This window comes from Phascolarctos cinereus, unplaced genomic scaffold, assembly GCF_003287225.1.
Source record: "Phascolarctos cinereus isolate Bilbo 61053 unplaced genomic scaffold, phaCin_HiC Scaffold_8;HRSCAF=390, whole genome shotgun sequence".
Taxonomy (NCBI): Eukaryota; Metazoa; Chordata; class Mammalia; order Diprotodontia; family Phascolarctidae; genus Phascolarctos; species Phascolarctos cinereus.
The window spans coordinates 28,307,328-28,331,888 of record NW_027556291.1 but is presented as its reverse complement, the minus strand read 5'-3'; the positions used below and the strand labels follow the sequence as shown (position 1 = coordinate 28,331,888).

Genomic DNA, 24,561 nt, shown 5'->3' with positions numbered 1-24,561 from the left:
AAATGCTACTGTCCATGTCCACTGAAAATGCAAATAACTCTCTGAAATTGGGTAAGCATAATAACCTACAGTGGTTTGGGATGCTGGCTCCTTGGGCAGAGCCAGAATGAGGTAAGTGGCAAGAATTCTTCCCAGCTGTTAACATGAAGGGAGATGTATCCTCCCCAGGACAGCTCAGGGGCAGCCACTGGCTCCCTAACCCACCTCTTGGTGGGAGGGAAAGGTTGCATCCTTGGGGGGAAAAAAGAGGTGGTCTCATGGGCCAAACAAAGAAAGAGCGAAATTTGGGCAGGTCATCCCAACTCAATTATACATGCCACATGCCAAGTCCTGTGCATTCACTGTCCACTTCTTTCCTCACCATACTGGGGCAAAAACATTCCTAGTTATGCCTCTGGAGGGAATCTGGCTTATACCACCAAGCATCCTGAGGAATTATGGGTAAAGGATGGGAGCTATAGCTTAAAAAGACCTAAGTGGAGAGCATGGGGCCAGGCTGTGAGCAAAGTACTTTGTAAGCCTTAGATTAGAGGTTCTGACCCTCCTGTTGCATCATCAACCCCTTTGGCAGGTTGTCTACTGAAGCCTATGGACTCTTTTTCAGAATGACATTTTAAAATCATTGGAGGAAATGGTAAACTCCAGTTAGAAGTTAGTGGAAATAACGATGTCATTTTTTCCCCCATGAAGTACTTGAAATCATCCACAGACTCTTGTGGGCCTGTAGAACTTAGGTTACAAACCCTTGTCTCAGGCATGGTCTTGTTGCTATGGACCCTTCCTCCCCCGACCTAGATCAAAATGTCTTCCCTGTGATATTAGTAGAGTGGCTTCAAAGCTGTTACAGCTGAAAAAGTTACCACTCTGGTGACTAGTGGTGAGAGCCTTGTCTGGTTCTCAGCTGACTGACCTCATTGGGCCTTTACCCAGAACCTTTTCAACTTGGTTGAGAATTCCAGAGATGATGCTCAGTTGAGCACCCACAGTCTTGTCCACGTCATGATGAGGCATAAGCACTAACAATAAACTCTCGAGAAATGAATTATTATTGTTCTTATTCAGACTCTGCTTTCCATGCTTGTCGCCTTGCTCTGGAAGTACTCATGTTTGTCAATGGAGCACCCGGATGTGAGGTGACCAACACAAAGGGCACTGCCATTGTCAGAGGAGTGTCCTGGGGGTATACCCTTGGCCCTCAGCTGTTTCACCTGTTTATCAACACCACGTATAAAGGCATAGAGGGCATGCTTCTTAGATGTGTGGATGATACAAAGCTAGGAGGAATAACTAATACACTGTCTGACACTGAGGAGCCTCAAACTTCTCATCAGGCCAAACCAATGGACCAAATAAAATAAGATGACATGTCATGGGGATCAATGTAAATCTTGCTCTCAGGTTCTAGAAATCAATGTGACTAGTACAAGTGTGGGGGAAGAATACGGCTAGGTAGCTATTACTCTGCAAAGGCTGCAATCAGTGGCAGAGCCTTGGCAGAGCCAAGAAAGAATGTGGTGAAACACCTGAGGTACCCTGCCTTGGTCAAACCTGGACAACTGTGCTTGGCTCTGATGGCCACATTTTAGGATGGGCATTGAGAAGCTGGACAGAGCCACAGAGAACAGTAACCAAGATGGTGCCTTGAATTCACACTATATAAGGATGGATTTGAAGTAACTGGAAATGTTTAGCTTGGAGAAGGACTGACATGGGGGAGGAGGCAGGGCCTGCTAGCTCCTGTCAAATATCTGAAAGGCTGTCATGTGGGAGAGGGATTAGTCTTGCTCAGCTCGGTCTCCAGAGGACAGAACCAGGAGCCTTGGGTAGGGGTTGCAAAGAAGCAGATTTTGGCTTGATGTCAGTTAAAAAACAGCCTGGTAATTAATGAGAGCTTTCTGAAAGGCAGATGTGCTTCTGGGAAGATGCTGGGTTCCCCCTCACTTCAGGACTCAGCTAGAGTGCCACCTTCTACACAAGGCCTCACAGTGGAATGTGGAGGACAGAATGTTGGGCTTAGAGTCAGGGAACCCCAAATTCGAATGAGGGGCCTGGACTCAATGATTTTGGAGATTCCTTGGGGCTCTAGATCTTAGATGCTCTGCTCTCTGCGCATTCACTTGCTCCACCTCCACCAGAATTTACTCTGGACACATTTTCTCTTTCCTTATTCGTGTGCATCTTGCAGCCTCTCAGAACATAAGCTCCTCTAGGGCAAAACCTGTTGTCTCAGTTTTCCCACCCCCAGGGCTTAGTGCAGGCACCAGTACTAGGAAGGGGTTTAATCAATACTTGTGTTGCATGGAATGGAAAAGCTGGAGGGCCCCTTGTCAGGCCTGTGTGTCAGGAAGGGCTTCCTCTTTAGGTACAGATTAAACTAGATGGCTGCAGAGGCCCCTCAGAGTTGGAGGCCTCCATCCTTGGTAGAAACACAGCTTCCACATCTGTAGCCTCAAGCGCTGTTGGGAGAGAGATGGTGCTAAAGTACCCCAGTCCCACCCCCACTACAGTCACCACTGGGTGGATCTGTCTGTCTGGCACTGCTAACTGCTGCATTGTACCCAATTGGGAAGCTCAGAGGCAAGTGGGAAGAAAGAAATGGTCTCCCCTGTAGCCTACCACAGGATGACACTTACAATACTGAGTACAGGATGAAACTTCAGTGCCAGGATTGTTCAAGCAGAGATGTTGGATTTTTTTTTCATACCAGACTTGCTATTTCATTAACATAGGGAACTCCCAGTGAGGTAGTTCCCTTAACCAAAACAGATCAGTCACTACTCTGCCACTTAGAGTATTAGACAGTTCCTTGGCGCACTGAGTTTAGGTGACTTGTCCAAGGTCACGCAGCTGGTATGTGTCAGAGGTGAGATTTGGACCCAGGTTGTCCCTATAGGAAGGCCAGCTCTGTATCCGCTATTCCAAGCTGCCTCTCATTTGGGCTTGGCAATCGGGGCTTTAGAAAAATTAATTTACATAAATCTAACATTCAGTGCACAATGTATTCGAAAACAGTAGCATATTGGCTGGGGGGGTGAGGGGGATGTTTTGTGAGTTTCAAAGAAGAGAATCTTGGAGGGTAAACATGCTCCTCCTTTATTTATCCCTTCAGCTGTAACCCTACTGGCATGAAATCTATGAGTCTTACTGAAATCGGGCAGATTTTTTTCAAAACAATGTGCTGGTGATTTGGAGTTTGCTTGCCTGCCTTTTGTTGGATTTGTGTTTGTTTTTGAAAGAGCACTTCTTGGGAAGCTGAAGGGCTCCTGTCCTCGTGCCAGCTGGGAGAGGACAAAGGCATCTCAGAGGATCCGAGGATAGGACCTGCATGGGACCTGAGAGCTCACCCAGTCTGAACTCCATTTTCAGAGGAGGAAACTGAGACTCAGCCAAAGGATCGAGGCCTGCTGGCCAATGGAGATTTCCCCCTCTCTGGCTTTCCTAGTCTCCTGACTAGAGGAAGGGCCATTCTTTTTCCTTCTTTCCCTCCAAGGGCACAATCATTGGGGATGCCTAGGTGGCCAGAAGCCCCCTGCCTGTGACTGGAACTTTCTGGCAAAGTGTTCCTATTGATAGCATCCTGCCCCCACAAACCCTGGTGAGGCTTCATGTAGGAATCAGAAAATCATAGGGGGGGGAAGGGTATTGGGCATGGAGAATCTAGGGATGAAAGGTGTCCAGGTTCTGAAGGTGCAGAGACCAGCAGCTTCCCAATTCTGAGCCAGCCCCCACCCCTAACTCTCAGAACTCAGTATCTGGAAGGGGACACATCAAACCCCCAGGAGTTGAAGGATTTTTCTTCTTTCTCCCTTGCTTGGGTCATGAAGAGATGACCACAGTCACTGAACCAATGCGAAATCAAGCAGGTGGCATTGTGGAAGCCCATCAGCCCCACAATCAACTCAGGGATATGCTTCCTCTTCGCAATCCTCCCTTCATCCCTATCCTTCCAGAATGACCAAGTATCCCCAGGACCACATTGGCTGACTGTGACCATATAGAAAGGACCCTGCTCAAGCTGTGGAGTTGTTAGAGGCTGATGGAATGTTGTAGATGCTGGGGGCGGGGTGTCGCTGTATCCTAAAGATAAGGGGGCATTTGGAATGCTGCCTGTTGGAGGAGGGGGAGGACAGGTTTCTAAAGACAGTATCTGCATGTAGATGGGACCTTGGTGGGGGAGAGGAAAAAGAGGGCAGAGAAATAAATAATCATAGGGCTGGACTAGATTCTGGTTCATGTCCCTACATCCCAAAGAAGTTCTGACCCATCCTTCAGCCATTGTGATCATGGTTTTCTGGGGGATTCTTTGTCATATCAGGAAGAGTGGCATCCACTCCCCAGCATACATTGTAGCTGGAAAACTGTGGCAACTCTCCCCAGCCCTGCCCACCCACTAGGCCTCAGGAAAACAGCCTTAGAGTGATGGCAATGACTGTGAGCCCATGTGACAGAGGCTGCAGAATCCTGCCTCCTTCATCTTCTTGGGAGGTGAGAATCCTTTATCTTACTGGGGGAAATCCTCCTCAGCCAATCAAATCTGGGCTTTCATAGAGGCTTTGTTTGTTTGAGATGCTATAATCTGTCTCCATTTACTCTAGGTACCTTTCCTCCCTCTCACTTTAGCTGTGTGGAGAAAGCTAAGGGTAAGGGTGGGATGGGAGGAGTGTGGGCTCATGCAGAGCACACTCAATTAATCTTCTCAATTAAAAATCGGTCGGACAAATTTTCCAGCCAAGACTAGAAATACAATTCAGAAATAACTGTATTGAACAGGCATTAAACACTGCACCAAAAGCATGGGGAAACACAATTCTACAGAGCGGAAAAGGTCACAGTTTTCATAAGAAATTCCTTTAAGATCGTTAACAGCCACTCAATAAACTAACCCTAACCCCACCCCCCATTCAATAAAGTGTACATTTCTCTAGCCATTAATTACTTCACAGACACAGTTTTGAGAATAATGAGATTGTCATGCATTACCACTGTAGATGGCTCCGGGTCTCTTTCATAGGGAAGGGAAGACAAACAAAGCAGACAGCAAGGAAGAGGAGAGGAGGCAACTAGCAAAGGGGGGTGTGTAGGGTGTTGGGGGAGAGTATGTCTCCTAGCCATGGCCTAATGAAGTGGTTTTTGTTATGCCTGGGTAGAGGCCAGTGTGGGCATGCCAAACTGGAATTGCCAAGGCCACAACCTTGAAAGCCCTCTGTTCACTTGAGACATGTCCTGCTAGGGTACTGCTTGTTGAGGAATGGAAAATGGTGGAAATCATTTTTGTAGACCTTGTCATGCGTTTAGTATTTCTTACTTTCTTTTGGAAAGAGATGTCTTGGTGAACTTTTTTTTTCTTTTCAAATCCTATTACTTGGCCTGCCAAATCATAGCTCAGGACATGAAGAGTCACAGTGAAACTATGGGTAAGCACATGCCACTCTCTTGGCAGGATGGGGGACTTTCTTCCAAGTCGGGTCATTCCCATTTTGCCATGGCTTAGTGCTCAGTTTATCAATCTGTTGATCAGTGCTGATAGGAGATCCATCCATTCATTAAGTCAGCAGGTAGATGACCCAAAGCCATTGGGTAGATTGGTAAAAGAAAAGTTGGGTTTTTCAGACTGTCACCAGGTTGGTGCTTTCACCTGGTAATTGGGCAGAAGCTCTATCTTATGGGTATCCTTACTGTCTATCTTTCCATTATAGGCAAAGGAACCTAGAGTGGTTTTGGTTTGGGGTTCAGTATATACTAACAGGCTTGGTCCAGTAAGGCCAATATTAATAAGATGGGCTTGTCCAGAATAGCTGATATACTAACAACAGCTAGCCAGGGGGTTAGTACTTCAAGAATGTTGCTGACAACTTTATGCCTATTCCTTTCCAAGTAGAGAGCCCTCTCTCCTTTCATGCTACTGCTAGGGGACAAGATTAATTTCTGCCTTATAGACAAATCAGGTCAGCTCAGACTTTGGTTGAAGGTTGAGGGGGGCAATAGGATAAGACTACAAAGGGCCCCTGTAGCTAGAGACCCAACCGGGCAGGGTGTTGAATGTGAAAAGAAAGTGGAAGGGTGACTAAAGTGGTTGGTGGCCTGATTACCTGTATGTAGGGAGCCGAGATGGCTCTAGGAGTCTGTCTGTCCAGTCGGAGGGGCAGTTTCTTAGTTGGGGGATTGCTATCTGTTTCTCTTGAGTTGCCTTCACTTCAGGATGGGGATGTTGCCTCACAGTGGCTCTCACAGTTTGGAAGCCAAAATCCTAGCCTGGCAGAGGCAGGGGAGGAGGGGAGTAGTCCTCATTGAAGAGCAGGGCATGCTGGCTTTAGGAATGAGGAAGGGACCTCAATGCAAGAGGAGCTGCTGCAGATCACATGCAGACCATTTTCTCAGCCAGGCAAGTACCAGGTTAGTTTTCCAGTGGCTCCCAAGTCACGAGAAGAAGTACTATCTTGAGTGTCCAAGTCTCATGAGGCTCGCTCTACTAGACAAATTGTTCCGAGAATACTTTGACCGGAAGCCTGGGGTCTCTCAGAGCACTGGGTTACCATGCATCCCTGAGAATAGCTGTGTCTTTAATTGATTGATAACAGGTCTCAGCATGACCACTGCTCTTGGCTCTGCCCCCAATGCTGCACCCAGAAAACTGTTTCCAAAGTGCACTTCTCACAGCAAAACTGTATTTGCAAAAGAAATTGCATGCACAATTTGGGGAGCTGAGCTGACAAAAGGGCAGAATGTCCTGAATTGGGCCTGGACACACCAGAGTTTACCCATGTAGAAGGTATGGGGGATGGGAGGAGACACAGACAGCATAGGTAATTGAATCTAGGAAGCTGAAGGGAGAAATTGGCTCCTGAGTTCAATGAGATGGCCACACAACATTGTCTATAAAAGGGCAAAGAGCGGTGTTAGTGTGCTAATCCTGAGAAACCCCAAAAGAAACTTTCTCCTACTGGGAATTCTAAAAGAACAACCCTAGAAGAGAAAGTTCTAACCAGACATGAGTGCAAGAAGGCTGGACCTGGGTATGAAAGCAGGCTAGGAACAGCTCTGAGGGGAAAGAGGAGGCACTCAGAGGCGTCAGTCATTCTAGAGAGTGCCCCAGTGACCAAGAGGCTTTCCTGAAGAGCCACATATGAAGAAAAGTGTCTAGACTGAGCAGGGGAAAGCCACAGACTTTGAAGAAGTTGAAGAAAGGGATTAAGAAAAAAGTAAGGGAAGTCTAAGGGTTAAAAAAAAGATAGAAGAATATCTGGAGTGAGTCAGTTGACCTCCTGACACCTCAGCTTCTCTACCTCCAAAGTGGAAAGAATGATGTTTGCCCTCTTCCACACCTTGCTTCATTGTTCCCTCTGAGGAGGTGAGGAGAAATGAGGCATAGGTAATTGTCTGGAGCTCTTCAGAAGCTTGATGTTCAACAATCTCAGATACTAACGTCTGTAACAGCGATAGCAATAATCCTAGTGACGGCAGGAATGACAGAGGAGGTGACTGAAGTGGTTCCAAACAACTCCCACTGGAAAAATTTGTTCGTAATTCATATTCACATCAGAAAACTTCACATCCTCCTTTAATACTCAATTGTTCTCCCCCTTCTTCCCCCAGCCTCTCTTCACAAATGAATACATGACTAAAAACCCTTGCCGACCCAGGTGAGTTGCTGGGGTCTGCATCTATGCTAATAAAACATACAAATACACATCCTTGTCTACATCTAGTTCCATGCTAATCTTATGCACATTTGGGTGGCCTGGCAAAAGCCTTGGGCTGTCTCCAACAGAGGTGGGCAATTAACCAATTCATCATATAAATTCCTGTTTACACCTTCCATCTGAACTCTAACATTGGGTTCATTTGAACTCTTTTCATTAAAATGTTTATGGTAAATAACAATCCCTTTGAACTTGGAAAGACTTTCTATTAATCAGGATGTGCTTTGAACTAGCAAGTAGCTATCCTTTACAACCAACTACAAAAAGAAATTCTGATGAATTTTCTATAGGTTCTACCCTATTGAGAACATTAGCCTCTGAAGGTGTGCCTCTCTCTCTCTCTCTCTCTCTCTCTCTCTCTCTCTCTCTCTCTCTCTCTCTCTCTCTCTCTCTCTCTCTCTCTCACACACACACACACGCCACACATACTGCATACACATGTTACAACTAAGGATAATGTTCTCTGCTGGGAAGAACCATTAGACAGAGAAGACAGGACTCATAGCTTTGTTTACAATTCTATTGGGAAGGATAATCATTTGTTAGTTCAAGTAAGACCTTATGCTTTGATTATGGGTTAGATTAAGTAATACCTTAACCTTGAGTTAACACTGTTTTTCAAGATTCCCAGGTACCAAAGAGTATATTGGCTGGGCCTGGTTTCTTGTTCTGAAAATCGAATATCCCTGGCAAATTAAAAACCTTCGTGGTCCCTGGTGGTCTTAGCCAAGCAGAGCCTCTTCCTATGTTTGTATTGGGTTATATATCCTTTGTACCTAGTGCAGTACCTGACGCAGAGTAGCTTCTTAATAAATGCTTGTCATATTATTCTATTCAAATAATCAGCCATATTAACAGAAATCTAAGTCATGGCTGTGCTATTGGTTGGATGAGAACCATAACTACTGTTTCTTTAGGTGGCACTCCATATGTGTGCCTGTCCTTTCCTTTTTCACTCTTTCCTCTCCTCCTAGAATTTCCTGACCACTATCTGAATCCTGCCTTCTGCCAAAACCAACTTCTCATCCTTAGCCACGAGTAACAGCACCTCTTAAGATGGTCCTGATCTAAAAACGAAAGATTCTCTCTCTATCCCTACAAGCTCCATGGAGCTATTGGGAGAATTAGTGATAAAAGGACTAGGGGAAGGAAGGGGTGGCAATGTGCTTCTCAGGATGGCTCTGCTTCTGATTTTAATATCCAGGCAGGTCCTTCCATTAGTTCCCCCCTTTGCTCATTTTATTGAGGTTTGAGAGAGAATAGGAAGGCTGTTTCTCTTTCTGCCCACCTAGAGTTCCTCCCTCCCCTTGCATATACTCATCCCTGGTGTTTTCCCACTCTGAGTCCTCCATTCCCTTGGAATCCAGGTGGATCTTGTCTCCTGCAGGCTGCAGACACATCAGTATGCACAGGATGCAGGACAATGGCATTTAACCAAATGAGGCTCTGACCCTCTGTGATAAATGTGGAGGGAATGAAAAGGTCACATCCCAGCCAGTCATGCAGGGCAGGTGACTGCTCATTTGGAGGAAGACCTTGAGATTTCCATGGGGAGAAGGTGCCCTAGGCTGATAGGCTTCACTGGAGAGAAGTGGGGGGCCAGGGCAGGGAGGAGAGTAAGAAATTGTCCCCAGTTTGGTTACAAAGAGGGAGGCAGAGAGGGGTGGCTACAATGGAGGCCCTGAGTCAATCTGAAATCAGTGTGGGAGGGATTGGAATCTAGGTAGGCTTTCAAGTAGACAGTTTTTATTCTCATTACATCTTCCACTGAATACAGTTTTTTAGGGTTTCCCTCCGTCCCTATCAGTTTTTATTCTTCTTGGGATTTCTGACCTCCATGATGCCCTGACTTGGGAAAAAGGAAGAGTCGGTTTTTCATCTGGGTGATCCCAGGGTTCTAGGATTGAGGGGCAAGGGATGGGAAGGACAAGAAATAAAAAGACAGCCAGAACTCAAAAGCCCCATTCTGGGATCTCCCAATCTAAAGAACATGCAGACTAACCGTTTAATGGCAATGAGGCAAAATGAGGGGTCTGGGGGAGGAGGCTTCATTTTGGGGCTACCTTGATGACAATGCCCAAGTCAGGAGGTTCAGTGTGTTGAGGACCAGAGAACCTCAGTACAGGGGCAGCAGCCCGGAACAGCAGCATTCCTTGGAGTCAGCCATCCTGATTATCCATCTGATGGATCCATTTCCACAGGAATCCTTCCCAGATGTCAATAGCCCCCTTGGCTTCTGGCTTCTTGTCTTCACAGAGAGTCTGAGTGGGTGTTGCTGGCTAGAGAGAAGGTTGAGCCTTCAGCATGTTGGGATAGCAAGTAGGACTTAATCTAGTTAGCTGGTTGCCCACTCCAAGGGTGACTTCAAAGCTACAACCCTCTGCCCCCTCAGCTGCTGGTTTCTTGTCTCAGCAGGCAGTTTGATTTGGCAGGGGTGGGCTAGAGAAACTGGAGAAGGTGGAGGCTTCAGCAACCTGAGACAGAACTCTGGGGAGCCCTGTCATCTAGCTGGTTGCCCTCTCCACAGGAAAAGGCTCTCCAAGTTACACAAGCCCCCTTGGCTTCTGGCTGCTTTATGAAGAGTCTGATTGATGAGGGATGGGTCATGTTCATCTTGGAGAACAGCATTGAGGCTTTAGCAACCTAAACCAGAAGAACCTTTCAGAGCCCTACCAGTCCATCTGATTGGCATCTCACCCTACCCCAAGCTTTTGGCTCCTTATCTTGTCAGTTTCATTTTTAATTTCTTTTGTCTTTGGAGAGTGCCTTTTCCTTGGTGGTAGTCTTGGTTTTGCTTTCTTCAAGAAAAAAATACTTGATTCTCTTTCTGAAGAATTTGCAGGAGAGAATTTGGGGACTAAAAAAATATTTGCAGGAGCCAATAAGGCCAGACAAATCGATGCCTCCAGGTAAGTGCAAGGCAAACAGAGGAAGGATCCTACCAGGGCTCCCAGGGAAAGAAGTTTTCCTAGGAGCACACATGGTATGCTTTTTGAGGACATGCAGAAGGGCGGTGGACAGCCAGGTGAGGCCAGTCACTTCTCTCCATGCAGGCCATACTTAGGGCAGCCAGGGTGAGATGGTGTTGCTGGGAAAACAAGTGGGCATGGCCAGGGCCCAGGAGTTGGTGGTTCTGTTCTTCAGACACTCTTATTCTCCTATTTCCACAGCCCAGGATCTCTGGTAACCTACAGTGACCCCTGTGGCATGAAGGGAGGCTTGAGAAGAAACAACACGAGATGAGATAGTATGAGAATCCAACTGTTGTTTATCCCCATTATGGAATTTCAGTTAAATACACCCATGAGGCTAATGAGTCTGGCCTAGGCCCCCAAGTACTGCTTCATCACCTTGGAGTACCAAGGGCAGCCAAAGTACTCCATGGTGAATACGTGGTGACTAGGTATGGGGTGGGGATACTCATAGAGGTATATACAACTGTAGGATGTTAGCATGGAACCATGGGAATGTGCACACTGACTTTCTTTTGAGGACTAGCAGGGCTGAGGGGAGTGGGCAAGATGGGGAAGCTAGTGAACCGAAAGACTGGTAGCAGCAAATGGTACTGATGGAGGGCAGACTCCCAATGTTAGAGGCAGATTTCCTTATTGACATTTTTTGAAGTTGACAGCCTGAAGTGAGCCAAATGAAAGAGTCACAACTTGGCTGATGTTTCTAAAGCAAAGCCTATATGTTCAGAAGGGAATGGGTGCAGACCCATGGCCATTGTCTCCTGGGATGCTTCTTGGCAATGAAGTGGGTGGAACTGTGGCTTTACTGTTTCCGGATCATGCCCTTGATGGCTGACTCCCGGTTGACATATGTGGCCCAGTAGACAAGATTGAAGATGGCAAAGAGCACAGGAAAGATGATGCGGGAGATCTTGTCCACCTTGCTGACACTGTTGTAGGTCTTCTTGGTTTCAGGGGGACTCTCTACCACATGGGGTGTCTTGGGTGGGGAGATAGCTGCCCCTGAGGCGGTAGCAGTGGCTGCAGCACTCTTTGAGATGGTGGAAAGGCCAGGGTCCTTGGCAATGTTGAGAGCATAGGTGGTCCCCACGATGTTGTAGGTGTTGTTTGCTTTCTTGGCCAAGGTCATCGGCTCTTTCTTCTATAGGAATGGGTGAGTGGATGGGTGGGAAAACAGGGGAGGGGGAACAAAACAAAGACTGATTATTTCCATAGTACAAACCAATATGGAGGGCTGGGGAGAGAAGGGGGAGGTAGGACACTGGAGTCATGGAACTAATGGTAGTAGGGGGCCAGGGTTACAGTTAGGGATGATGACTCATGATGGGGAGCAATGTACTGTTACCAAATACAATATCATCCAGGAGTCAGGGCCCTTTGGACTGCGCAGCAGCCTGGGACTACAGAAATGAGGAAAAATTTTAGTTAGGAAAAGTAATCTACCTTAAACAGAAGTACAAACTTCTCTTTTTAAGGAGGAAGAAACTGAAGCCCAGATGGGAGGAATTTGCCCAAGGTCTCATAGGCAACAAGTAGCAGAGTCAATATCTGAACCAAGTTCTTCTAGATTTGGGTTTCCAAATCTAGCGGTTTTTTTCCAGATTTCTACGTTTAAGGTCTAATAAACGTGGTGTAGCAAAAAGAACATTGGATCTGCAGTCAGAAGGACCTGGATTCAAGTTTTCACTTGGCCACTTGCAAGTTATGTGACAATGAGCCTCAGTTTCCTCAGCTATAAAATGGGGGTGACTCTACTTGGACTATCGATTTATTGCACATTTACCATGCAATACTCATCAATATGATAGTATGTATGCACTACCCACAGCCTCAGATGAGTGAGTTCTGTAGGTCATGTGGAAGCGCGGGACAAGGTGGCTAGGGCAGGTGACTTGGGAACAGTACAAAAAGAATAGGATGAGAGCTCAGGGCTATCTGGGAGAAAGGCCCAGGCACTCGCCCTCAGCTCAGGAACAGGGACAGGAAGGGAGGGGCAGCAGCAAAGTGAGGAAGAAGCTACTGGGTCCATGGGTTCATTGTTTTCCATGTCATGGAGCTGTCCAGGGCGATGGTCCTGGAAAACAGAGAGGGTGAAATCATGCTGCAAAGCAATACATGGACACACACGGGGTGACCTTCCTAGGTGATTGACAATCTGGAGGAGCAGGAAGGGCTTGGTCTGGTCTAAGAATGACCTACCTTTCCCCGGGCCTTCAGCCCAGAAGACAGCACAAGTGCCCTACTAGGTTACTTCTTAAAAGCTACCATTGATGCTGCCCTCGAATTACTCTGAGACTAAGCCCGCACGGGAAAAGAGCAGCAATGGGAAACAGCAACTGGGAAAGGAAGCTCAAGTTATCTCCAGCAGCCCAGAATTCCTAGGCATGTCATTCACAGCTTTGGGGCTTTGGATTTCACGTGGTTGACTCACGTGATACTTCCCCAGATGCACATTTTCTACTCAAACCGTGAAACACTTGGGGAACAAGCCTCAAGCTCTCTGCTGACTCTGGCCAAGTCTAAAGGCAGAAGGACCCATTCTTCACATGGCATCAGATCCTGATGACTGTGCTTGCTCAGGGTAGGGGGTGCAGAGCTAATTTGGCTTAAGGAAGTATAGTCAAAGTTCCCCCTTTGCTCTTTGTATGCTCTCCCAATCTCAAGAAACCCACACTGGTCAGAGGACCAGGTGCCAGGGAGAAGCAAACCTCAAGATTCTCCAAGTGGTCCATGAGCCACACACTGGTCCTTATATATCCGTAGGTGCGCAATAGATGTTGGCTGCATGAGCAAATGAATGAATGAATGAATGAGTCAAATGCAAGTTATTTTTTCAAAGTTGAGAGGTAGTGAATGGTGAGCATACTTTCCATGGCAGATTTTGAATTTCAGTTAACAACTACTAACATATACTCATAATGAGAATTACTGACATAGCCCTAATTCAATAAGATTCCTATGTGTGATTTAAAATGGGACCAGGCTTAATTTTTTTTTTTAAGTTCTGAGCAGACAGCTACAATGAAGACAGCACAACTTAGAGCATCTCAGAGGTAGAAGGGCCCCTAAAGGTCATCTAGTCTAATTTGTACCTAAAACAAGCATCCCCTCTCTATCTTCTATGGCAACTGGCCACCCAACAGTCGTTTGAAGAAGCTCCAATAAGGTGGAAACCCCTACTTCTAGAGGCAGCCTGTGCCACTTTGGAACAGCACTAATTGTTAGGAAGCTTTCCCTGTCATCAAGCCACAGTCTGCCTCTCTGAAAGTTCTACCCATCACAGGGCACCCATGGCCCCTCTGGGGCCAAGAAAACTGGCTCTATTCCCCTTCTACTTGATAGAACCCCTCAAATACTCCAAGGCAGCTGTCATTTCCCCCATTCTCCTCCTCCTCCTCCAGCCAAGTCTTTCCTTTTCCTGGCTAAACATTTAATGTTATGCCTGATAGATGTTGTATGCCAAGGGAGCCAGACTTCAATGACTCTAATTCATATTACTTTTAAATATTCACATTACAGCCGTACTGAAGTTTACAATTTTTCTCATTTCTTCTTTAGTTCTGAGATGTAACATGTGATATTAGAAAGAGCAAAGTACTTAGATTCATATGTCCCCTCTGACACTCATTGTCATGGGTAAGACCCTCTGAGCTTCAGTCTCCTCATCTGTAAACTGGGGGTGATGATACCTGTACTAGCTACCTTGCAGGATTGTTTTGAAGATAAAATGAGATAATGCGTGGAAAACCCCTTATCAGCCTCCAAGGGCTACAGACATTGCAGTCATTACTATCACTGTTCTCCGCTGTCTCTAGCTTGTGTTCCTTTCTTATGATGCAGAGAAAACATGTACAATTCATCCTTTTATAGCCACAAGACACTAACACTCATGGAAAGACAAATGTCTGGAATCATACTGCCAAATAGCTGGGTTTTCTTAGGCCCCCATCCTTGGCTCTAGGTATTGGGCCACAGATGGAAAATTCCACATCTAACTTCTTCAGAGGACACTTGGAGCAACTCCTGAAACTAATTCTCTACCAGTCTCAGTCAGGCTCTCTGGTCTCACTGATGTGTGATGCCTGTTGGCATCCATGTAAACACCATTCCAACACCACATAAACAGGCTCTTGTCCCTTGTGTATATTAAGATGGTATGGCTATATGCCAAATTGAGGTGGGTGGGCTTTTGGCAAAAGCTTGGCTCTGTAGGGAGAAATGAAATCATTCCTAATCTTGGTATCTCTACCTAACTCCAAGATAGATGACTTTTTGAACATTGTGATGGAAAGAGAACTCTGCTGGAAGTGAGGGAAGTTTCAGCTCTAAAGCCTTTGTTTCCCCGCGTGTAAAATTGAAGTGAGGGTGGCTAGGATGATCTCTAAGATACCTTCCAACTCTAACACTCTATGATTCTGTTGTAATGTCCCCAAATTCCAGTGATGCCACATTTCCAAGTCCATCATGATCAGGCTTGACTAGAAAAAACAATTCTGTGACCATGGAGCAGTCTCCAGACCCAGTGTGCAGCTCATTCACAATCTCAGTTATGTTTCTGTCTGTTCTCCCCGCCCTTCATTCAGGGCTCTAAGCCCTTGGAAACATTGTCTATTGATTGCTAAGACCCTTGGAGGAGACATATATGGAGAGAGAAGGGTGAGGAGGGTTGATAGGAACGGCCAGAGACAAATCTGTTGCCAGTATCCTGGCCTCGCTACACTATGAGTGACAGAGGAAGAAGGAGGCAGAAGGAAATAGCAGCAAAACCAATGCCAAACCCCCCAAAAGTCATTTTTCCTTCCTATGGAAATTTGATTTCTGAAAGTGTAAATGACATCACTTGGGATGTTTTGGAGTTTGAAAGCCTAGCAGGAAATGAGTTGTGAGCCTTGCAAATAAGCAGCACCGAGCTTTTAGGGGATCACCACCAAAGGTTTTGCAAATGCCAGTGTGTGAGATGCACCTTTCCTGAGAAGAAAAGAGACAAGTGGCAACTTGCACTCTTTGGGAGAGCGCTGTGAGTGTCACAAGGTAAAATAATGTGCTATCAGGACAGCAGAGAGTCCTTTCCTCCTCCACATATACCCACTAGAACAATTCTGTGACAAGTTAGCCCATCTCCTTTGAGGGCCCTGCTACCTACTGCCTCCTTGGGGCCACTGCCAAACCTCATGTCTTCCACCCTAGTAGAGGCCTCACTATGACCCTCTGAATATAAAAGTTGGAAGATATGCAATTATCCAACACAGCCCACACCTAGACAAGCATCTTCTTCATAACTTCCAGTCTTCAAGCTACTCACTACCTCCCAAGGCAGCCCATTCCTACTTTGGAAAGCTGAGTCCAAGTACTTAGCCACATGTGGCCTCGAGGCCACAGGTTCCCCACCCCTGCTCTAATTGTTAGGAAGTTGCTGGGTTTGAAGACTGTCAGTCTGCCCACCCCCACCCCCAACCCTGACCCAGAATTCTTCTCTGCTCCAAACTTAATACCCCCAATTCCATAAATCTACAGCTGGAAGGGACATCGGAAGTTGTCTGGTCCACCCCCCCCCTTTATTTTACAGATGAAAAAACTGAGTCCCAGGGAGATGAAGTGGCCAGTAGATGATGCCACAGGAAATAAGTGGCCAATACAGAATTTGTACCTAGGACTTCTGCTTCGAGGTTAGTCTCTTACAGCTGTACCACCTTAACTCTCTTGGATGACATAGTTTCCTGGCTCCTAATCATAGGTTTTATGCTGCCCAAATATTCTCACTCTCAGGACTTCACTTTATTTTCACAGAGTTATTTGTCCAATTTTCTTAAAAGAAGGAAATGGTCTCTGGGCCAATAATCTCTAACATTTCTACAGCCTTTGAAGTTTGCAAAGCACTTTCCTGTAAGCTAGGGAATGCAGCTATTATTATCTCCATTTTAAGGATGAGGAAAATGAGACCGTGGGTGGAGCCTAGGATCTCCTAGCTAGCAAATGTCATGGGAGATATTTGATCCCATGGTTTGCCTGCTATCCCCAATACTTCTCTCGGACCAGTATTGTAGTGCTCCTCTCCCTGCTTGATGCTACTCAGTTAAGAATGTAAGCTTGTAGAGGGTAGGTAGCACATGTAGTTAAGCCTGTGACAAGTTAGCCCATCTCCTTTGAGGGCCCTGCTATCTACTGCCTTTGTGTATAACAAAGACCAACACTATCAACTGAAGATGCTGAGAATGCCCCTTCCTCTCCAATCCAAGGGATTGATTTTTGAGTTAGTGGCAGAGGAAACTACAATTCTATTTGGAAGAGTGATGGTCAGATGCTTCAAACCTAAGGAGCTGTCCAGCAGCCCTGGGCAATAGCAGGGCAGGGCAGACCTACTTGGGCTTGACCTGGCCAGCCCCTCCCTCCTACAGACTGCAAACAATTCTCAGGCCCAAGGGAGAAAGTACAGAGAAAATAAAGTCCTGCCTTTGGGGCAATGATGCTCCCCTGAGAAGTGAGCCCCACACGACCAGCAGAGTATAGAAACTGAAGTGTTGCTCCCTGGTTCTGCGACAATTTAGGGAAATCAGGGAGATCCAAGGACGCTGTCTGGACCACAAAGTGAGAATTCTCTGGTCCCAGGTGCTCTAGCCCACCTCATCTGGACCCCACCCCCTACTGTAAGAGAGAATTCAGAGAGTCTGTTAGAGTTCGGGGGGGCCTTAAAAGACCATCTAATCCAATGCCCTCCTTTTAAATATGGGAAAACTGAGGGCCAGAGAGGGTAGTAGATTTGCCCAAGGTTACTCAGGAAATTTGGTGGCAAGGTTGACTGTAGAACTCAGGTCTCCTGCTTTCTAGGCCAGGGTTCTTCATGCTAAACTTTCCTGCATGGCCTTCATCTTGCTCCAATTCGATAAATCTTCTTTGAACACCTCCTGTATTCCAGGATCATGCCAGTAGGGGACCCCTGGTCACCCAATATACAAAGCCATATATAGAAAGCTCCCTCTGGCCCAGGGCCCTAGTAAGCTATGGCTTCTAAAGACATCAAAGTGGGGATCCACTAAAGCAGCTTGGTAACTCAGTGTATAGAGCAATAGACCTGGATTCAGAAGGATTTGAGTTCAAATCCTTCCTCAGATACTAGCTGTGTGACCCTGGACAAATCATTCAACTTTTGTCTGTCTCAGCTGCCTCACCCATAAAATGGGGATAATAATTTAACCTTTCTTCCTGGATCACTGCCTTGTCATGGCAGAGGGGCTTGTATAACTCAATGAAGTTATGAACTATGTTGGGCGGGGTTACCCAAAATGAACAGGTCATAGTGAAGAGTTCTGACAAAAGGTGATCCTCTGGGGAAGGAAGTAGCAAACCACTCCAGTATCTTCACCAAGAAAACCCCAAGTATTCAAATGCTAAAAGAGATGACATTGGAAGATAAGCCCCTCAGGTCAGAAGGGCCTGGTGTGCTATGGTCCACTGAGGCACAAAGAGTCAGACACGACTGAGCGACTGAACAACAAAACATAACCTATTTCACAGGATTGTTGTGAGGATCCGATGAGATGAAATGCTTTGAAAAGCTTCAGATGCCATATAAATGCTAGCTATAATTTTCTATCCTTCCCTAACACCCACTCCAAAATAAGACCCCTCTAATCCCACAAGGAGATTGAACCTTGCCTGAGTTTGGGTGGGGTATGCACATATGTGTGTGTGTATACAGATACACACACACACACACACACACACACACATAGTATATATAATATGCACACATACATACATACATATGTGTATGTGTGTGTATATATACACACATACATACGTATACGTGTGTATATATGTGTGTGTATATACATATATATATATATATATATATATATATATATATATATTATATATATATATATTACCACTAAGAAGAATACTTTGAAAATGCAGCCCAGAGCTATTCCCTGTCCATTGGCAATCTGTTCCTCAGCTCTCCTCCTGACAGTTGTTTTGGGTAGAGTTAATTAAAGGACGAGACAGAATCAGTAGCGAACTTTCATGCCAGACGGCACCAAAACAACATGGCCTATGACTCAAAATGCCAGGCAAACACAGGAGACAGTCCCAGTCCCAATCCCCTGAAGCTATCCAGCTGGTCTGGAGGGGCCAGAGACTCAGGCAGCCTAGAGTCTTCTGGGAGAAGACATTCCCAGCAACTCCCAGACTGGGTTCAGGAAAGGGGCCTCCTATGGTTGGGTAAGAAGGACATACCACTTTAGGGTCCTGCAAGGAATTCTGGTTATGTGTAGGTAGTGGAACAACCTCCTGGGGGAATCTGGAACTTCTGATCAAAGACTGATGCTATTCTCAGTTCACACTCAAAACTCCCAGGATGTTCCTTCCCCCAAGGCGGACACTGCTCTGCTTTTGAGGCAGGATGGGAAGTGTTGAGGGAAAACATGGAGAGCATAACAAAAGCCAAATTATTTAAACTGGGTGGGATCATAGCCAAGGGTCCAGTTCACTTAACTACTAATGTCTAAACCAGACATCTAAATGACCCAGTGGCATAGGATCTCCAATTGCCTTGAATGCTAGGCATGGTCAGCCTGACCTGAAACTTGTTCCTAAGATGATACAAGTTCAGCAAAGAAACCCGGTTGTCCCAGAAGAGACAAGCAAGACAGTTGTTCAGTTCTAAACTTGGAGGCTGAAGGTGCCAAGCACCTCTGTGATTGGCTAAGCAAGCCACCTGATCTTCCCTGGCCCCTTCCAAATCCCTTGGAGACTTTTGTCAAAGCAAGGTGCCTTCCACTGATGTTTGCTACAGAGCATGGGTTCTGATGGGGTGAAGCCATCCTTGGGCTTAATTTCATCCAGTCCCCAGCACTTGGCACAATGCTTGGCACAGAATAAGCACTTAAATCTTCTTGACCGACTGACTGACCATGGCTACAAGACAGGGATGGTATTCTATGAAAACAGATAGTTTTTTCTCTGTTACATGGGATGTGACTGTCTCCCAATTTCAAAACAAGGAAGTTAGTGGGTTTTTTTTCATTGAAAAGAAAAAAATGGCCAGAAAACCTCTTTGGCAAACAAGGAAGTTGCCTCTCTCCCTTTATCCTGGTCTCTTTTGATTCCCCATTTCTCTGTCCATTTAACTGGCCGTGATGTAGAACCAAAGTATATGTTTTTATTAGGTATTATTCTATTTATTGGATGGTATTTTATGCCCCCTTAATTTAAAAAGTACATGGGGATGATGTTTTATAGTCCTCCTAAAAGGACAAAAGTAATTTTCCTTTCATTTATATGACTTGAGATTGATTACTTTTTCCCCTGTGACTCAGTGGCCCTTGACAGAAAAATACATATCCTATAGAAATACAGAGAAAATGCAGCCCCAACTCCTCAATCTAGCCATCTGCCCTCTCTGGGACTTATGTTTCAAATCCACTGACTTGCCACTAATTGGATGACCTTGGGCAAATTTCATAGACAGTCTGGGCACTGGTGTCCTTGTTCAGTTCAATGAATAAGTAGTGGGGTCCTACTAGGTGCTAGAAGCAGATGTTGGACTAAATGACCTCTAAGATGATGGTCAGTTCTAACAGTTAAGCTACTGAACTAGGGCCCTTGTTTCAATGGGCTCACCTCTTGGCACTTGCCCCTAGGACTAAAGAGCACCTTGCTTTGGCAAGAATCTCATTCCCCTCCTCTCTCCTTTTCCTTTCCCTATCTGACCCACAAAGCACATTCTGATGAGTTTCCTCCCTGCCCACCCCCACTGCCATCCCCCAAGCCCAGCCTCCAGAATGAATGTCAAGGACAAAGCTTGATTTCAGAATTGATTCACTAATAAAAAGACGGGACCAGTCGTGCTAGAGTAAGCACTTTCTGTAAGCAGAGAGGGTTGGAATAGAGATTGGCTGAGGGGTGTGGTGATGGAGGAGCTGTCTGGCAGTTATTTGCCCAGAAATTAAGAGAGTAACTATGGGGAAAGCCAATGCCCAGGAAGGAAGGTGCCAAACCTTTCCCCAAGCTGTTCCTAGTTCCCTGCTCAGTAAATTTTCCTCAAAGCCTAAAGGGTGAATTCTAACGGGTAAGGACAGCCTAGGCAGCCAAGCCATATATTCAGCATGGCCACCTATCCAGCCTCTGAAGAGAGTACAAAGGTCCCCCTTCATGGTATCAAATGGATACAAAATTATCCAGAGACAGTTGGTCTCTGCAGATGATTAGGAGAAGTAATAGAAAGAGGACTGGATTGATAGTCAATGGACCTGGGTTTTAATCCTCATCCTGGGCACTTTCTACCTGTGGGACTTTGAACGAGTCATGTTCCCTCTCTGTGCTTCAGTTGCTTCATCTGTCAAAAACAAGAGACTTGGACTTGAAATTTAAGATCTCTTTCTGCTTAAAAGCTATAATCTTAAAATCAGGTTAGAGCGAGAGAGGTAACAGGGTAGACACCAAGATCTTTAAATGAAAGGTAGTTAAAGATTTCAAACAAATGCTATTTGAGCTACTTGAGGCATAGTTCTACCAGGAGCCTGTAAAGTCACCTTCCATCCCTTAAGAGCCTTTCATTCCTCCATTGATGCCTTATTAGAGGAAGGGCTAAGGAATTACAAGGCATCCTTCCCTTCCCTTCCCCTCCTTTGGCACCAGACAAACCTCCCATTCAGCACCCTTGAAGTGTGGAAGAGGGTGTGAAGCTACTCTGCTTCCTCTCCTTTCTCACTGGTCAGAACCAGTGGAGGGTATGGGAGTGGGGAGAAGCCATGCTGCTGAGAGGGTAGAAAGGGTGTGGGCAAAGAGGAGGGCCCAATGAGTTAGGAGGATGAGTATAGTGGGGAGTAGTCGAGTTTGAAGGAATTTTGGAGGTTATAGGGTCTAGTCTCCTCCTACCCCAATGCAAGAACGTCCCTTTGAGGTAGTGATTTAGCCTCTAATTGAACACCTCTAGTGATGTAGAGCTTATTACCTCACAAGAGACCCCAGTCCAGTTTTGAACAGAGCCACATGTTAAATTCTTTCTGCTGAATTGAAATCTGCCTCCCATTTGGTCCTAGGTCTGGCCTCTGGAGCTACACTGGACACTTGTATTTCCTTTTTCACATGACAAATCTTCAGCTATTTGAAAGCAGCTCTCGTGCCCTCCTCCCCATCCTTCCCTTTCCCAAGTCTTCCCTTCTCCAGGCTGATCTCCCTTAATTTCTTCAGCAGTTCTTCATATGGCATGATTGCCAGACCATTCACCTTGCTGGCAACTCAGCCCTGAACACACTTATTAATGCCTCTCTTAACATGTGGTGCCCAAAAGTGAGCACCATACTTCAGATAATATTTGACAAGTGCAGAGTACTGGAGGGCTATTATCTTCCTTGTTCTGGACACTGTGTATCTATTAATGCAGCCTGAGATTGCATTAGCTTTTGGGGCTGCTACATCACGCTATTGATTCACACTGAGCTTGCAGGCCACTAAAAATCCAAGGTTTCTTTTTCTTTTTCAAGTGAACTGTTGCTAAGCCACATCTCCTCCATCCTGTATTTGTGCAATGTATTTTTTAACACAAATGTAAGACCTTATCTTCCTTAAAGTGATGTTTTGTGTTTCAGCCTATCATTCTAGTCTGCTGATATATGGTAGAAGCTCGATTGTTATCCCTCCCAGCTTCATATCATGGAATCTGTAACTTTGGTTGACATGCCCTCCATGTCTTTGTCCAAGTCATTAAGAAAACCGTTGAACCAGATAGGACCAAGGACAGAGCCATACAATACACCATTAGAGACTCCTCTCCAGGGTAGTATCAATCCCTTAATCACCACTCACAGTTGTTGCTTAGCTAGCTATGAATCCACCTAAATCTACTATAATCTAGCCCCCATTTCTCCATCTGTTCACAGGAACATGAGAGACTGTCAAGTGCCCTGTGGAAATCAAGATCCACCTTTGTGTTGATAGCATTGCTATTGATTTACCGGTCTAGTAATTCTGCCAAATAAAGGGAATGTGGTTAGTATGACTTGGTCTTAGTAAACCTATATTGGCTCCTGGCATCTCTGTATTCTTAAAGGCCCACAAACCATTTGACTAATAATCCATAATTAGAATTTGTCAGGGACTGGTATCAAGGTTTACTTTAATGAATTCTGAAAATCATGTTTTCCCCTTTTTTGGACATTGGGAAATTTTCCTGTTTCCAGTATTCTGGCCTCTGACCACGATTTCTCCAAGATGACTGACATTGGTCACAAGGTGATGATAACTGAGCATTGCTTGAGTTCCCTGGGATGTAATTCATCTGGGCTACAACTTATTTAGTGACCAGCTGCTTCTTTACTATCTCCTTGCCTGTCTTGAGATTCAATTCCCACTTAACCAGATTTATTCTATCCCTTCTGAACTGAAAGTTGTTATGCTGGACAGAGAAAATAGAAGCAAAATCAGAGTTGAGCCATTCTATCTTCTTTCTGTCATCTTGTCATCCTTCGTGTACTTCCCCCAACATGACTGGTATATGCTGGGGATTCACACTCCTGCTCACCAGTACTGTGGTTCCTCCAAGCTTGCTCCAGCCTTTGCCCCCTCCCTCCCTCCTAGCTGCCAAGAAGCATACCAGTCAAGACCTGGATTGATGACCCCAGTGAATAGAACACAGCCTCATTCAATACCAGCAGGCTGCATGCTGCCCACTCCTGGTCCCAATACAGCTCACTCGTGGGTTGCTTCTTAGCCCCTCCCTCTGCCCTCTTCCCATAGCCACTCACCTTCTGTTCCTGAGACTCTATCACCTTCTTGCCATCCCAAGCCCAGCTCCGTTTGGTGAAGTAGTTGACAGTGGCGAATTCAATCAGCGCAGAAAACACAAAGGCATAACAGACGGCTATGAACCAGTCCATGGCCGTCGCGTATGCCACCTTAGGTAAAGAGTTTCTGGCGCTGATGCTCAGGGTGGTCATAGTGAGGACAGTGGTGACCCCTGTGGGGAGAGAAGGGAAGAATCCACCACCATCAGAAGATGCTAAGTCTGATAAGTGGGCTCACCTGTCTTACCTGGGGAAAGAGGGGCCATTTCAAAGGAAGTCATCTAAACCAGAAAGCATCACAGAGCTGGAAGTGATCTCAAAGTAATATTGTCTAACCTTCTACCCGGGCTAGAATGCCCTCTCCAAACAAATACCATCCAGCCACTGCTCAAACATTTCTAGTGACAGGAAGTTCATCATTTCATGAGAGAGCACAGACTATTCATTGTTGGGTAGTTTTCATTGTTAGAAAGTTCTTCCTTTCATCAAGTAGGTCTGCCTCCTGGCTACTTTTGTCATAGTTCTTCCCCCTTGAGGCCCCAGAGAAAAGTCACAGGATAAGAATTCTGAGCCAGAGGGGATCTTAGAGGTCTAAGCTAACCCCTTCATTTTACAAAAGAGACTGAGGGCTAGAGTGGGGGTGGACTATGGCTTGCAGTAGGTCACATAGTTCTAATGCCCAAGTTAGGACTAGAATCTAGTTCTCACAAATCCCAATCTGATGCCTTTTCCATTACAACACATTTTCACTCTACTCACTGCTCCATGGGATGGGTAATTGTCACATTTGTTCCCCTCCCCATGATAAGTCTTCTCTTTTCTAAGAGGGATCAGCATCCCCCCATTCCCTGAACTGCTCCTCATATGGCAGTGTCCTGTTCCCCCTCCCCTGGACACATGTCAGCTTGGCATTAGCCTTCTAGAACTCAACATCCTGTCGTACATGTGGGTATTACCAAAGCAGAATGTCACGGGGCTGTCGCCTCCCACATGCTGGATGCTCCTTCCATCTTACCGCGGCCCAGGCCTGCAGTACCTTGGTTGGCAGCCACGCGACACTGTTGGCTTATGTTGACCTTGAAGCCTTTTTTATATGAATTGCTA

General features: G+C 45.9%; 1 protein-coding gene across 1 annotated transcript in view; it reads right to left on the bottom strand.

Annotated features, from left to right (window-relative positions):
* Positions 1-4,741: 4,741 nt before the first annotated feature.
* The window catches only part of GABRA3 (gamma-aminobutyric acid type A receptor subunit alpha3), a 162,467-nt gene continuing 142,647 nt past the window's right edge, over positions 4,742-24,561 (bottom strand). Inside the window, exons 9-10 of the mRNA XM_020975081.2 lie at positions 23,419-23,630; positions 4,742-11,813 (exon numbers count right to left, since the gene is read on the bottom strand). Coding sequence (XP_020830740.1) covers positions 11,475-11,813; positions 23,419-23,630 — 551 coding nt within the window. The 3' untranslated portion in view covers positions 4,742-11,474. The remainder of the gene's footprint in view (positions 11,814-23,418; positions 23,631-24,561) is intronic.